Raw genomic sequence first — 12068 nt, 5'->3', positions numbered from 1 at the left:
TTGTGAGCCTCTTGAGGGAGAAGCCATGTCCATCGTTAGGGATGCCCCTGGAGAAGGAAGGGCAAAAGTTTGGATCTGAGGGCAGGCAGCAGCAAGCAGGAGAGCACTAAGGGATGGTGCTTGTGGATGACCTCACAAAAGCTCTTTTTTTTCTTCCGCTCGTATCCTCCATGGTCCTGATTCCTTGGTTTCTGCTCTCCTTGCTGAGGAAGACCTACATTACACAGGCTGCCTGGTGAATGTCCAGGTCTTGCAAATCTATCTGCTCTTGTTGCTGAAACTGGAAAGATCGAGAGCACTGAATGTGCTCTGAAAATGCTGCCTATCAGTAATACATGTGATTTCAGACTCTCGAGGGTGTAGATGTAGTGCATAAAAAGGGAATAATATCAAACTGGCCTACTTCTGCTGATTAGAACTTGTTTAAATACAATATGTGTACATGCTATTCTTCAATAGGCTGCTATCAGCTGCTTTCCAAGCTTATCTGCTTTCTTATCACTCTGTTGGTAGCAAGATCTGGATTCCTGGCTCCATCTGACCTATGATTTAAGTATGAGAGTGAACTCAGGGACAGCATATGAAAGCCTGCCTGGCACTGAGCTGCAAGGTGTCTGTGTACTCTGCACGCTTTTTTAATGCTTATAGGTGGACTCTGATCTAATGCTGCCAGTTGTCTTCTTTATCTCTAATTAAGTACGTTCTGCTATCTAGAAATATTGGTGCATTTTTGCACTGCTGTGAAGAACAAAACAGACCATTTCAGAATCATCTGGTAAATTAGTTCACTGTATCTTCTGTGTGATTTCTCCTAAACTTATCAGTTTTCTTTGTATTGTTACATGCTGCTTCAAATTGCATGTGGACAGACCTTGGAATAACATCTGCTAGTAGCTGGGACACCAGAAAATGACAGACGACGTCAGAAAATGACAGAGGACCCCATTGCATGCTTGCCATTGCCTTTTTTATTTTTATTTTTATTTTTTTCTCAGAGGATGTTTAGTTCCCCTGTAGGATTTGGCTAGTTTATTCCCAGGATTCTCAACCTGGTGTCTGAAAAGGGCTTTACCTGGGTAAGGCCCAGACAAGTCTTTGGGAGAAGCAGGGAATGTTCCCTGACTAATTTATCTGCAGGGGGTATTTTCTTGCCACTCTCCCATCCTTTTATGCGTGACTTAGCTTCTCAGCTAGCTGAAGTCTTTGAAGTTAGATTGCAAATAGCATTTTGGCTGTCTCTCTCTCTGCGCTCTCCCACCCCCCTCAAAAGAGGGAAACCAGAACAACCATAGCTGAGGGAAGCGCTGGCCTTGCTGTGTGTTCCCCTGCATAACATCCCTTCTTTTTTTCCTCTTTTCTTTTCCCTACCTCTTCCTCCCCCCAGCAAGAAACCCTTTTTGCTCTTAATAAGATCTGCTTAACAGTTGAGGGAAAAGGCCATGGTTCTGTCAGATGATAAATGCAATTTTAGAGCGTTTCATATGTAGTGAAAACCAGGCAGCTGCCTTACACAGCCCCCACACTGATGTGTGTTTGCTGTGCCAGGTTGGATCTGCTCCCCCCAGGCAGAAAGAGATGGGTCAGTCTGGCACACACCAGATTTTGGGACGGGGCTGGCACCCCTTGGCACATCTCCTTGCCTATGCTTTAGGGCCTGTCTGGTTGTGTGGTTGTATTTCAGGGGTCTGGAGGCTCGTGGGTCTCACTGTTGGTGAACATGGACCCAAAGGATGTTGTTGGCCTTTGCTCTTGCTTCAGTTTGAACTGTCCCTGCAGATACCTTCGACATTCTGGTACATGCTGGAAGCTCAAGGACAGTTTGTCTGGCTTTTCTGAATATCCCTTAATCAGTGGGTACGGACAAGGCACAACCACAGCACATCACAGAGCTTCCTTTCCCTTTCCAAAGGGAGAAAGAGATCACTGCAGCTCATCCAGCTTTTTGCTAAGACAAGTCAGGCAGCTCTGTTAGTTTACGGCTCTGAGGATTGCCATCCTGGAAAGCTTCTACTGTGGGCTCCTAAAAGTCTCATTGAGAACTGAAGTGAGGTGCCAGGAGGATGGATTGCCGAAAGTTCTGGGGATGCTGGTTGAGTCTCATTCCCTTGGAATTGCATTTCTCAAGTCATCTGCCTTCTGGATCGGTGCAGATCTTGTTACCACAGAGCACTAATCGTGCTGCGTCTGCTTCCCATCTGTCCTCTTCACGCAGTTTTGTATTTCCACGAGTCCTTTGCTAAATAAAAGGAGTTTCCAGCCTCAGGGAGGTGCCTAGAGGCTGCTGAACTTCTTCCTCCAGGATTTTATCTTGGACGGAAGAACCCATGCATTACTTCACGTGGACACTGGAGCTTCCATTTCCAATCATGTTACAACTGGCCTGAACCCCTCATGTTTAATTGATGCTTCTGTGCTCTGCTGTATTTTGCTTCTTGGTGCAACACCACTTCATGCTCTTCATCTTTGGGCTTTGATTTGGGAAATGAAGATTTCAGACTAAAGGAGGGGAGATTTAGACTGGATACAAGGAAAAGGCTGGAGAGGTGTCTGGAAATGCTGAGCCCCATCTCACGTTCAAGCCATCGGCCAAGAGTTTGCAGGAGACCTGGCTGTGCAGATTCACATGGGGGCTGTGAGGCATTTCCTTACCCCTGCCCTGTGTTCGGGAACTAGCAGGAACTTCAGGGGAATTCTCCTTCTGTGATTTTAGACACTGACTTGAAATTTCCTCCTGGCACTGGAAGAAAAACTCTGGCATAAATTAGGCTGGTGTTTACAGTGCTGTTTTTTTTAACCATGAGGGCTTGAGTATTTTTGTCATTTGTTTTACCCATTGAGCAGCCTTGGAGGTGTGAAGAGGTTGGTGTGTGCCAAGGAAACCCTGCCATAAGTACCAGACTAAAACAGCTGAGCCAAGTGAGTGCCTGTGTGGTCAGGTAGGGTGTTCTAATCTCTTGGAGTTTGAATTCTTTTTTTCAAGTAATCAGAATTTTTCAATCAATAATAAAGAAACCAAAACATCCAATAACTTTCCACCTCTGGCAAAAAAATCCTTGCTCCACTGCAGCTGTTTTGGTGCCTTTTTTTTGCACCAAAATGGCTGCAAGGCACAGTGTCGAGTCTGTGTCACACTAATCTGTGTTCTGCTGCATTTGCTGCCTTTGCCCAAGAGTCAGATTTGCCAAGTGCTGTATAAATGTATACTACATAGATATCTTGCTTTTCCACTGTCAAGATAGAAATGCATGTTGCTGAAGTATTTACAATCATTCAGCTGTAATGGTTTAATCTTTTAATATCCTGAGCACTTCATTATAGTGCAAATACACTACCTGGATGCTATCTCCGTCCCAATTAAGAGCTGGCATGATGGCAGTCGCATGCTCAGGCAGCAGCAGGAGGATGGATGCTCCTTTTGCTGCCCAAGAGAAGATGAAGGATGTGGCAAACCAGCCCAGGAGGAGGCAGCAGGCATCTATGGCATCAATGCAGGCTGCGTGGCAGAGCTGCTACTGTGGGCACTGGTGATGGCATGGTTACCTGAGCAGGAGGGAAAGCTGGCAGGGAGCACAGGCCACACTTGGCTCTGCCCTCCTGCTTGGAGCCACCCTCATGCACGTTCTCGTAGAGAGAAGTGTGTGATTATAGTTATCAACATAAGAAATATTTATTGTAAATATAGTGCTGAGTCTGACTTGTTCACGCCTGACACCCAGAGGTGTGAGTGCTCAGCACAGGGCTGCTGCCATGTCAGCTTGCCTGAGGGCTGCACTGTGCTCCTAAGGGTGTGCCAGGGATGTGTGGGACCTTTGAGCCCTGCTCTGGTGAAAAGCAGATGATCAGTGAGCAAAGCAGTGCTCACTGAAGCCCTCACTGTGCTCTGCTGGGTGAGTTTTGGTCTGCGAGAGGTGTTTGCAAGGTGGGATTCTCTGGACTGAGTTGTAAAAAACAAAAAACAAAAAACAAAAGGAGCATTTCATTGAATCGTGCCTCTGAAGGAGAAGCTGCAGGTGTCACAGCTTTACATCCTCAGACATCCCTTTTTTAAGAAATGCAAGCAACAGGTCTGAAGCATCCGTTCTCTCTAATGTTTTCCGCAGGAGGCAGAAGGACTGAGCTGTTACACAGCAGGGCTGCTCTCACTCAGGGATTGCAGCATGCTGGCTGCAGCTGCTCCCTTGCGTGATGAGGAGCACACCATGGGCTCAGCGCAGGAGGGACCCAGAGGCTGTTCTCAGCTCTGTCAGCACTCACTGCATGACCCTGTTCAGGTGTCACTTCCCTGCCTCTCCCTCACTTCTGGAGGGTTTTTCTTTCTCCACTTTTTGTTAGGGTAAGAGTGAGGCTTGCTCATGTGTGAGTGTTTTTAGATCCCTCCATGGACTTGGTCCAAAACCAAGTGAGGACTGTTTGACAGTCAGTAGGGTTAAGAAAACTTTTTTCTGTAAGAACTGCTTCTGATTTTACTGCTAGCTGTACTGAAAAGCTGATGCTTAACATTTCAAGTGGGAAAGATTGTCAGTATTCAGTCATGCAACCTATGAAGTTTTAGGCTTTAAGGAGTGATTTTCCCATTTGGTTTCTGTGAGTGGAGGTTGCTACAGGCTTACAGGTTTGCTTCGTCTTGCCAGCATGGGATGCATCACTTCATTAAAGCTAATGACCTTGCATCATGCTGATGCCATTGATCTTGCATTTCATTATTTTGATGCACCAAAGCTCGGCCAGGCTGTATCAGGGTAGCTGTGGTCAATGGTAGAGGTTACCTACCAAAAATAAAGGTAACTTGGTACCAATCAAAGTGTTTAAATGAAATCAACTGTGAGCTGACAATATTCAAAATGCATTCTGAATTCTTTTTAAAAGGAAATGAAAGCATGCACAGTTCCTCTGCCCATAGGAAAGGCACCGAACGGTATTCACGCTGAAGCTCCCAGCCGCTGCCGCAGTGTCAGTGCTCCTCTGGGCCAGGGAGAGAACAGCCTCTGCACACCTGGAGCTGCCAGTTCTGCATGCAAATATTAGGAAGTAGTTTCTTTTTGCTGCAGGTATGAATATTTGCTTGCTAAATGCTGGGTATTAGCTCTAAGACTGATACCCTGCATTCAGTAGCTCTCTATCCTGTCACTATTCAGATTGGTCAGAAGGGAGATCTCAGGATATTTCTTTTGCTTAATTCAAGAGGCTCTACCTGAGGTGAACCACACTGTGCCAGGACTAAAGGTGGCAGTTAGTGTGTTGGACAATAAGGGAGATCCTTTGTAAGCAGTTACGCTGACGTGAGTCTCTCCCAACAAATTTGCATCATTAAAAAACCTTTGGAAAAATGTGTCATGCATATAATTAAATACCTGTATGGCTAACTTTTAATTTAATTAATGCAAAGTGAAGATGGCAGCATGAATTAATTGAGAGGGAAATGGCTTTCCTCTCAGTGGGCTGAAGGGAGGGTTTCTGGAGGCATTGTGCCCTCAGAAATGTGCAGGTGAACTCCGGGACTGATTGACACAGTTTTTTGACAGTGATAGAACTGATGTCCTCACAGCAGTACGTATGTCACATATCAGCTCATTTTTCTCCCCTGTGAAAGCAAAGAGGAAATCCAGAAGGCAGTTTCTTTGGGAGAACAGCACAGCTGCTTTTCAGCCTTACCTTGAGAGATATTTGGTAGCAGCCACAGCAAATTCAACCTCAGACAGATGAATGAAAAGAAATTCGTGTCACAAAAGGTCTTTCTGTGTCTCCCATTGATTTCTTTCTGTGCCTGTATCTTCCTCTCTCAGTTGGTGCCTATGCTTTTTCCCCTTAGATACAACTTTCCTGTTCATCTGCTTTAAATATTAATTCTTCTTAACTTTCTTTAAAGACTTCCCCATAGAAGATCTTCTTTTGGTTTGACCTCTTTGCTAACCTTGTGTATTTCCTTTTTTTTTTCCCCCACCATTTTGGTCTTTTTCTCCCTGCTGTTAAATCTTTCCATTTTGCTTGGGATAAAACTGGAGCACAAAGTTGTTCACTGTGCAGGTGAGTTGTGAGCTCCATACTGCAGGAAGCAGGGAATCTGTTGTTGCTTCCTGCAGACTCATATGAACAAAGAACTTAAAATTGTCTTCCAGAAATGCTAGTTGTTGGTTTAGCAGCTCTAAGCTCAGCTCAAGTGCATGTATGAAGCATGTATGAATGAAGGAGAATGAAGGAGGCTGATTAGCAGCTCAGCAGGCCAGGCCTGTCAGCTCTGGTTTCAATATCAGCTGCTCAGGGTGTGCATGGGGGGATGGACCCTGCAGGAAGACTGGGGATCAGTGAGGGGCTGAGGCTGGGAACACGTCTTCCCCGTGGTGCTGCCTGGTGCTGGAGCTCCACAGAGACTTCACAGGGACTTTCCTGCATACCCCCCTGGATGAGATGAATGCAAACTTGAAGTTGCTTTTGTCTGTCTGTGGTAGGCTGAATGCTTCTGGCTTCCCGTTCAGCACTGACTTTTAGTATGATCCAGTTTTTGCAATTGGAACCAATGCTTTTAACAACCTTTTACATGTTTGTTTGGTGAAAAATGTGATCTGTTTGACAGGAAACTTTAAAGCTGCCACAATCATCTTGTTTGCTCTTCCTTTGTTCCTTTCACTAGAGCTGCATTAGCTGCAACTGTCCTTTCATTCCCCGGCATCCACAGTGTGGGAGGTGATTGTGGAACTGAGAAGCTGGGGAAGGGATGCAGGGTGCAAACCTCAGTGCCCATTCATGCTGTGAACCACTCTGCAGGGATAAACGGTCCTTGTAGAGCCCCGAGATTAGACATCTTCAGAGAGCTGAGATTGCAGTTGGCTTTTTTGGGGTGATCGTGCAGCGTGTGTCCTGTGCAGTGTGTGTGTCCTGCTGGGCTCGTGCTGCGGCAGCAGAATGTAAGGAAGCCTGGGTGAGGGGAGGTGCTAGGACAGGAGGATTTGCAAAGCTGCTGTGGCAAGCACTGTGCTCAGCCTGCTCTCTGGTGGTAGCTGCTGTAGCAGGGATGACCTTTGATAAAAATGTGAAGCATTTGATTTGGTTGGGATGGTTGTGGTGGCTCAGCTCCATACAGTTCACAGCAGTCATCAACTCAGCTGCCTGTGCTTTTGTTCCCTTATTCCCGGGCAAGATTCCTAGGTAAAAATTGAAATCACAGCAGCTTTGGGAAGAGAACTGCCAGCAAAGTTCCCCTGTGCAGTTTCTCCAATGTTTGACAAAGAAAGATCTCCATTCCATTTCACCTTTATTTCAGGTCAGGAGAGTAGACAACAGGTAACTGCTGGCCCACAGCATGGGAGAAATAAGCATCTTGGGGATCTTCTGTCAAGTTTGGCTGAAGACAGCCAACAAATTCCAAAAGCTCCTGCCAGAACTGAGGTGCAGAGACACTTAAGTAGGCCACTGGCTTGTGGTTGGTCTCATTTCCTTGGCTGGCTTCGGGAGTGGGATGTGGGATGGATACTTTCTGTTTAAATGACAAGGCACAAACTGTTTGGCTCCTTTGTGCGAAGCTGTTAAAGGGAAGGAAGTGCTTGATGCGTTGTTCAGAGGAGGCTGGCTAGTTGTGCTTGTTGGGAGCTTGAGCAAGAGAGTCATGATGAGAGCTTCTGCCTTTCAGCCCTGAAAACATATGGTGGTGTTTGCTGTCACCCTAGTGCTGGTTTTGCCATTTTTGTCAGGGAAAGAAGGAAGAATGGGGTAAATAGTTTTGGAGAGGGTAACTTGGGACCCTCTCTTGTTTTTGACATCCCACTAGTAAAATGCCAGCCCCATTTGTGTCTCACAGAAGATAACTCTTGATGTGGAAGATGCCTCTTCCAATAGTGACTGGTATTGCATAGCAGGACTTGTTTTACAGTACCTGAGGGGTACTCACAGCCATCTCTGTGGTCTGTTAGTGCTGGAGGCACCAGCAGGATCTGAGAACCTGTAGGGTGTGCATGCAGGAGTGAGAATTTGTGCTGGGGCTGGCTGGAGGGGTCTCCAGTTTATTTCCTTTTGACAGTGGAGGTGGCACATCATTACTGTTTTTGCATTTTATATAACTCAGTATCTGCATGTGGCCAGTACTCTTTTTGCTTAGAAATATGACGTATGCTGTGTCTTTGAATTGCAGTGTTTAAGACTGTGAAATTTAAAGGTAATTGAAGCAAATTCAGATTCTGTTTTTCAATGTGAATTTCTTTGGCCCACTAGAGACAACTTCTAACAGCAGCAGCAGCCATGTCTGCTGTTGTCTTCCTACAGTAAGAGGTTAAGAGTTGACGATCAATGAGCCAGAGATAATAACTTAAAAACATGGAAACTCTGTGGTAAAAACTAAAGAATGAAACCTGTGGCATAATGCATCTGTCAGTATTAGATGCAAATGGGAAATAATGCAGTGTGCAGTGAAAGGCGTTTGGGTTGTGTGTATTTTGCCAAGCATGGGAGCAAATCCTTCTCTTGCACAGAAGCTGAGATTTTGGGTTGGTTGAATCATAGAATGGCCTAGGTTGAAAAGGACCTCAAAAGTCATCTGGTTTCAACCTCCCTGCCATGGGCAGGGTTGCCAGCTATTAGAACAGGCTGCCCCGAGCTGGTGATCTTTGATAAAGCTTCTACCCCTGCTTCCTGAAGTCTGACATGGGATAGAAAAGCTTCAGTTGGAACCAGCTGCTTGGTGGGCCTCATCTTTTTCAGAGTGCTGTTTGCTTTCCTCAGATCCCAATTAAAACCTGTGTCAAACTTGGGTTTATTAGAAGCAGCCAGAGCTGTGGTATTTATCGTGAAAGGAATGTGCTCCTTACCTTTCCGCTCTTTCATTTCAGAGTCAGCATTCTTCAGGGGAGGACATGGAAATCTCCGACGATGAGATGAACTCCGCGCCCATCACCAGTGCAGAGTGTGCCAAAACCATTGTGGTCAACTCCTCAGTCAGCAACGCAGCCGTCATGGCCCCATCCATCCCTCCTCTGCCACCGCCGCCTGGATTCCCTCCTCTTCCTCCTCCTCCACCACCACCTCCACAGCCGGGTTTTCCGATGCCTCCGCCGCTGCCTCCTCCGCCTCCTCCCACACACCCTGCTGTCACCGTGCCCCCTCCACCACTCCCTGCTCCCCCTGGGGTCCCTCCACCTCACATCTTGCCTCCGCTTCCTCCCTTCCATCCCGGCATGTTCCCAGTCATGCAGGTGGATATGATCAGTGTCTTGGGCAACCACTGGGGTGGCATGCCCATGTCCTTCCAGATGCAAACTCAGATGCTCAGTCGGATGATGCAGGCACAGAACACATACCAGTATCCGCCTTTCATGGCAGGCAGGATGCAGTTTGTGAATCTGCCGCCCTACCGCCCGTTCTCTATGGGAGCAGCTCTTGGTCGTGGGCAGCAGTGGCCGCCACTGCCCAAGTTTGACCCCTCGGTTCCACCGCCGGGTTATGAGCCCAAGAAGGAAGATCCCCACAAAGCCACTGTGGATGGAGTCCTCCTGGTCATCGTGAAGGAACTGAAGGCTATCATGAAAAGGGACCTGAACCGGAAAATGGTTGAAGTGGTTGCATTTCGGGCATTTGATGACTGGTGGGACAAGAAGGAACGGCTGGCAAAGGTAGGCTTCTGTGTTGTGTGTGCTGGGTCACAGTGCTTGTGGCCAGTCTTGGGTAAGAAGGGATCTGGATCTGAATTAAGAAACGAAGCAAAAACAACAAAAAAAACCCTTAAATGTTATGATACCTAGAACTGAAGCAAAAAAATAGAACCACAGAATAGTTTTGCTGTGAGAAACCCTGTTGGTTGGGTGCTGAAAGTAAATGGGAAGCAGATATGTCCTGCATCTGCCTCCCTGGTCTCCGTGTGAGGTGGGTCAGGAGCAGCAGATTTCAGCCTTGGGACAAGTTAGCACCCAGGTGTTAAACCTGGTTCAGTTTTGTGGTGTTGCTATGTGCATTTCGTGCTGCTTTTCCATGAGAACAAATATGGTCTTAGATGAAGGAACCTTGTTCCCCTCCCACTCTGGGGCATGATCCGAATGGGACAACGAGCAAACCCTCTGTTTTTCCAGACAATCTGAGGGGCTGTAACATCCTCACTTAGAGAGGCATTGCTACCACCCCAGTCCATGAGCTAGGTGATGTCTGAGCATCACTGCAGCCACTGATGCATCTCTGCAGACTTGCCTTGCCAAATCTGAACTCCACTGAGCATCAGTAGTGGGGCAGGCACAGCTGCTCCTTCAGACAGAGCCTTCAATGTTAAGCAGCATTGCTATTAAACTCCTAAAGTTCAGTTTTTTACCCTTGCTTCTCCTCTCTCTTTTCACCCTTTGCTAAAGTCCCAGGGCCTAAAATTGGAGAAATGTGGAATTTTTTTTTTTGTAGTCCAGGCCACTGGTGGCTGCTTCCAGGAAGGAGTTTGCAGGAGGGAATGACCCCAAGATTGGGATACAAACTGGTGAAGGCTTCTTTCATTGAAGAGGAAGCTGAACTCTGGGTTGTGTGTATTTTGTATTCTGCTCTAAAAATCAGGAGTACTTGAAAACACGGAACCAGAGCTCTCTGTGCCCACTTTGTACAACAAAGTCCAGGAACATTCCCAGTTCCGCACTCCTCCCTCCTCCCCAGTGCTTGTATATGGCAGCAATTAATGCAAAAGCTGAACATTGGCCAAATACATGAGGATTAGTTAAGGGGACAGCTTTGCATGAATTGTCTGATCCTTTTTCAGCCAATTTCGAGCATTCCTCAGCAAGCAAACTGCTCTATGATTTAATACACAGTGAAATGAGCTCTACCCAAAAAAGCAATTCCTACAGAAAGATTCATGCAATCTTCACAGTGACTATTACAATGAGTTGTTTAAAAAATATATAAAAATATAAAAATAAATAAATAAGGCAACACCACCAGCCACAGCTGCCCTTTTTGTTTCAGGTACCAGTTTCCAGAGCAATGCCCTCACAACAGGCTCTGTAAGCTGGTTGCATGTTAACTCTCATGCCTAAGATTGCTCCTTGGTTTATGCAGAGGTTGATATTGCTGCTGCAGAGCAGCTGCTTCCTGACAGTGTGATCTGCTTAGAGCTGGCTGTTGGGCAGTGAGGAGCCTGGTCCTCTGCTCCTGGCTAATGCACAGAACTGCTGCCTTCATCAGCAGGTACGTGCTAGTGCTGCTAGAGTCAGTCCCTGAGCTTCCAGGAGAGCAAGAGGAAGGGATCTCAAAAGCAGCAGCTGAAGTACCCAAGAAATTGTTTTAAACCAGGCTCTGCAGTGAAGAAGGAGAAGCAAGTTGAGGCAGGTGTGCAGCGGTGCTCGGGCTCCTGTATGTACTGTGCTGGGGTTGGGTTTAGAATGTTTCTCTCTCACCTGGAATTTGCAGACCACATTGGTAAGGGAAGCTGTCTGTTCCACAGCGCCTTGGCACAGCACAGGTTGTGCTGAAGGTGAGCAATCTGATGGAACACGTGGAAAAACTTGTGTTTTTTGTCCAGGAGCCATTGCTGCTTCAGGGCAGTGTCCGGAGAAGCTTCTGCCAGGCTGTGTGTCATGTTGCACATGGGGAAACCACCCAGGTCTGAGCCTTGTTTCTGCTAGGCCCAGCCATTAGCTGTCTGTGTTTGCCAAAGAGAACAAACTAGGAATATTCAGCTAAGTGGCACCTTCCTGTTGCTGGTAGGTTCCTGTCCAAGGACTCCTTGGGGACACTGGCAGGCTGGGGCTCCACACATTGGCATCACTGATTTTTCTAGAACAGACCAATGCCTCCAGGCACTCTTAGAGCTGAAAGGTCATCAGCACACAAGTGTCTCCCCAAAACATGCCCTTTGTCCCTATTAAAACCTAGTGGTTTTAATAGGAGCTCCTGATATAATTTTTCCTTTCTGATTAATAGCAGTGAAATAAACTATTATTTTTCAGAGGTTTAGAAGTATAAATAAGTCAACATATGTGCTTGTTTTCATCTTTCTCTCTAGAAATGTACGAGGCAGGTTTGTAGGGAGAAAGATCTTTTAATACCTCGTGTCATTGGACCATCAGCTGCAGCAGCCTCCTCTTCCTTCACAGTGGAGATGGAAGCTCACTGTG

The 12068-nt window shown here is 46.7% G+C and overlaps 1 protein-coding gene across 1 annotated transcript in view; it reads left to right on the top strand.

Moving 5' to 3' along the window:
- SETD1B (SET domain containing 1B, histone lysine methyltransferase) overlaps nt 1-12068 on the top strand; it is a 46193-nt gene that overhangs the window by 17241 nt on the left and 16884 nt on the right. The window contains exon 7 of the mRNA XM_052691324.1: nt 8817-9596. Coding sequence (XP_052547284.1) covers nt 8817-9596 — 780 coding nt within the window. The remainder of the gene's footprint in view (nt 1-8816; nt 9597-12068) is intronic.

Source organism: Tympanuchus pallidicinctus, unplaced genomic scaffold (assembly GCF_026119805.1).
Source record: "Tympanuchus pallidicinctus isolate F22 unplaced genomic scaffold, pur_lepc_1.0 scaffold28, whole genome shotgun sequence".
Classification (NCBI taxonomy): Eukaryota; Metazoa; Chordata; class Aves; order Galliformes; family Phasianidae; genus Tympanuchus; species Tympanuchus pallidicinctus.
Note: the sequence above shows the minus strand (reverse complement) of the source record. Positions and strands in the feature narration are given on the sequence as shown.